Source organism: Triticum urartu, chromosome 3 (assembly GCF_003073215.2).
Source record: "Triticum urartu cultivar G1812 chromosome 3, Tu2.1, whole genome shotgun sequence".
NCBI classification, from domain to species: Eukaryota; Viridiplantae; Streptophyta; class Magnoliopsida; order Poales; family Poaceae; genus Triticum; species Triticum urartu.
Genome location: NC_053024.1, coordinates 3,774,715 through 3,777,390, shown reverse-complemented (window position 1 = coordinate 3,777,390; position 2,676 = coordinate 3,774,715). Strand labels below are relative to the sequence as shown.

Sequence of the window (2,676 nt, the reverse complement as noted above, 5' to 3'; positions counted from 1 at the left end):
GAATACGAGCCATATGTGATTGCACTTTGGAGTAGGAAAACAAAAGGGAAAATGTACATAGCATACCATCATGGAGTATGCTCTTAGATAGCTAAAATAATTACATCTATATCAATGCTCCTTGAATCGTGTATCAATGAAACTAGAGAATACCCATGCATTCCTGTGAGAATTGGCTGAAATATCTTTTACTGAGATTTGGTTGCCTGAAAGTGAAACTGAAAATATATACGGTTTTATTGTACTGATTATTGCATATTGGTAAAATAATTATTGAATCAATGGGAATAAAGAGCCTTTTTCCTGCGCACAACTGCTTGTCGAGGTGTCTTTTCCTGTGTATGGTTGCATGTTGAGGTGACATGTTTATAAATATGTTATTCTGACAACCTATTTACACACACACACACACACACACACACACACACACACACACACACACACAATATCAAATCGATAGTTCCAAAAACTAAACGAAAAGGTGTATAACCGCTATTGCCCCGAGCTCCCAGGCAATTGAAGTTCTGGTCCGCACAAAGTTGCCGGAACTCACCGTCACGCCCTCCTGCCGTACCCCTCTGAAGTTTCGCTCCACCATGATGACTGGCATCCTCCAGGGCATCTAGAAGATCCGTCACAGCAAGGTTAATTCTAAGAGATGACCACCACCCTCGCTATCGAGGCCCGGAAACATCGAGCCAACGCTATGATTTGTTGCTACTCCCTCTCTCTTTGTAAATCTATCCTCTAGAAATGGATTTGAAGTTTCGGCACATCGCCATGACTCGACTAACCTCACAACCCCCCTTTTTAGGTAAATCAGCAATCCCCTTGATCGGGCATAATCATTGGTGTAGTGGAAACATAGTTCAGGTGCGGTTTTGACCTTTGAACAATTTAGAGTGAATTCCGGTTTTTACCCCCTATTTTGACATTTTTGACACTAATTACCCCATTTAGCAAGATTTCATCCATTTTACCCCATTTAGCAAAAATGTTGCCACAGTTTACCCCGTTTAATTTTTTTGAGCATTCTGACTGGTGGGTCACAATTGTCGGGTCCAGCTGGCATGCCACGTCAGTGGTTTTTCCTGGCTATTTTTCTCACTGCTGAACTGGGCAGCGCCGCTTCTTCTGACCGGCTCAGCCGATGGAGGTAGCTCGCGGCACGTCCAACGTCCAAGTCGGCCGCGCGCCACGCTCGCCTCCCATGGCTTCTCGTTTGTGTTGCTCTCCCCCAATTAACATTCAAACTGATTTTCTTATAAGCATCAAGTTCCTCTAGCATGTTCACCATGCCTGCATCATCTGTTAACTCAATCATGGAGTTCCCGTTGGCCCCCTTCTTCTGATAATTAGCGTTGTCCCAAGGGTTGGAACCCAATTCCTTCATCTTCTCCTTTATATCAAAATAAATAATGAAATACCTCTCAATCATCTCTGGCTCTGGATTCTTGTATCCACGGACATGTAAAATATGCCTAACACTCTACATCTCCGTTGCCATCCGCTTTGTGCAAGAAAAAGAAAAATGAATTAGTGGCTGCAATCATAATATACTCTAATACGGTGAACGAACACGTTTCAGCATGCATCATAAGATACAAAGATCCAAACTTCCTTTACAGCTAGCAAGTAACAACACATACTCTTCAGTCAACATATTTGGTGACCCTCTGCCGTAACGCGGCTCCCAGATTTAGCGAGTGGCACGCTACCAAGCTAAGCTAGAGAGTGAAGCCACCACAGGAGAAGCAGAGTTGCTGGCCGGCAAATATCTCTCCCCCGGCCGGCTCTCTCTTCTCCGATGGATCAGGCTCCCCATGGCGCAGCCGCTTCCCTAGACCTGTCCCTCACGCTGGCCCCCATGAGATCACCACCACCATCCTCCTCCTCCTTTTGGGCTGAAGGAGACGCCGCTGCCGGCCACGGCGGCCCTGGTGGCCATGACGGCGAAGCGAGATCGAGGCGGCTGTTCTCGTGCCTCTTCTGCGACAAGAAGTTCCTCAAGTCTCAGGCGTTGGGGGGCCACCAGAATGTGCACAAGAAGGAGCGGGCCGGCAGCTGGAACCCTCGCCTCTACCTACAATCCGACCACGGCGACCGGCCGGCCACCGCGGCGGCAAATGCGCCGGCGAGATGGCCAAATGCGCGCCTTGATGACGACGGCGAGAAGCAGTTGCAGCAGCTTGATCTCAACGTCAAGCTTTAATTAGCTAACTCGTGTGTACGTTTTTACTATCTTCCTTTCCATCTTCTTATCCTCCTTGAACTAGCTAGTTTGTGTGTGCGCGCGCACTACACGTATTCGGTTGCAAGCACGCATGTTCGTCCCGTACTGTACATATACTTTGGTCTCTATTACCTATGGTCTTTTTTTTCGAGTGAAATGGGAGTTTTATTCCAAAAGTGTAGAGTTACAATCAGCCGACAAAAGTTCAGCTATACATGGATGGCCTCTGCGAAGCCAACAAGCCGTACTATGATTAGTTCTATCATGATTTGCCAGATAATCTGCTACTCTATTCTGGTCCCTAGAAATTTTCATAGGAATAAACTCCCTTCATACCATCAGATCCTTAATCTCTAAGATGAGATGCCCATATGCCGATCGGTCCAACTCATTAGAAGTTAGAACAGATAGTGCTGTCGTTAAATCCGATTGAACAACCACCG

At 46.6% G+C, this 2,676-nt stretch overlaps 1 protein-coding gene across 1 annotated transcript; it reads left to right on the top strand.

Annotated features, from left to right (window-relative positions):
- The first annotated feature begins 1,708 nt into the window (after window positions 1–1,708).
- LOC125547484 (probable transcriptional regulator RABBIT EARS) lies at window positions 1,709–2,384 on the top strand. Its single transcript, XM_048711343.1, has one exon. It carries the CDS (start codon window positions 1,808–1,810, stop codon window positions 2,210–2,212), a length of 405 nt encoding a protein of 134 aa, XP_048567300.1. The 5' UTR covers window positions 1,709–1,807; the 3' UTR covers window positions 2,213–2,384.
- The last annotated feature ends 292 nt before the right edge of the window (window positions 2,385–2,676 follow it).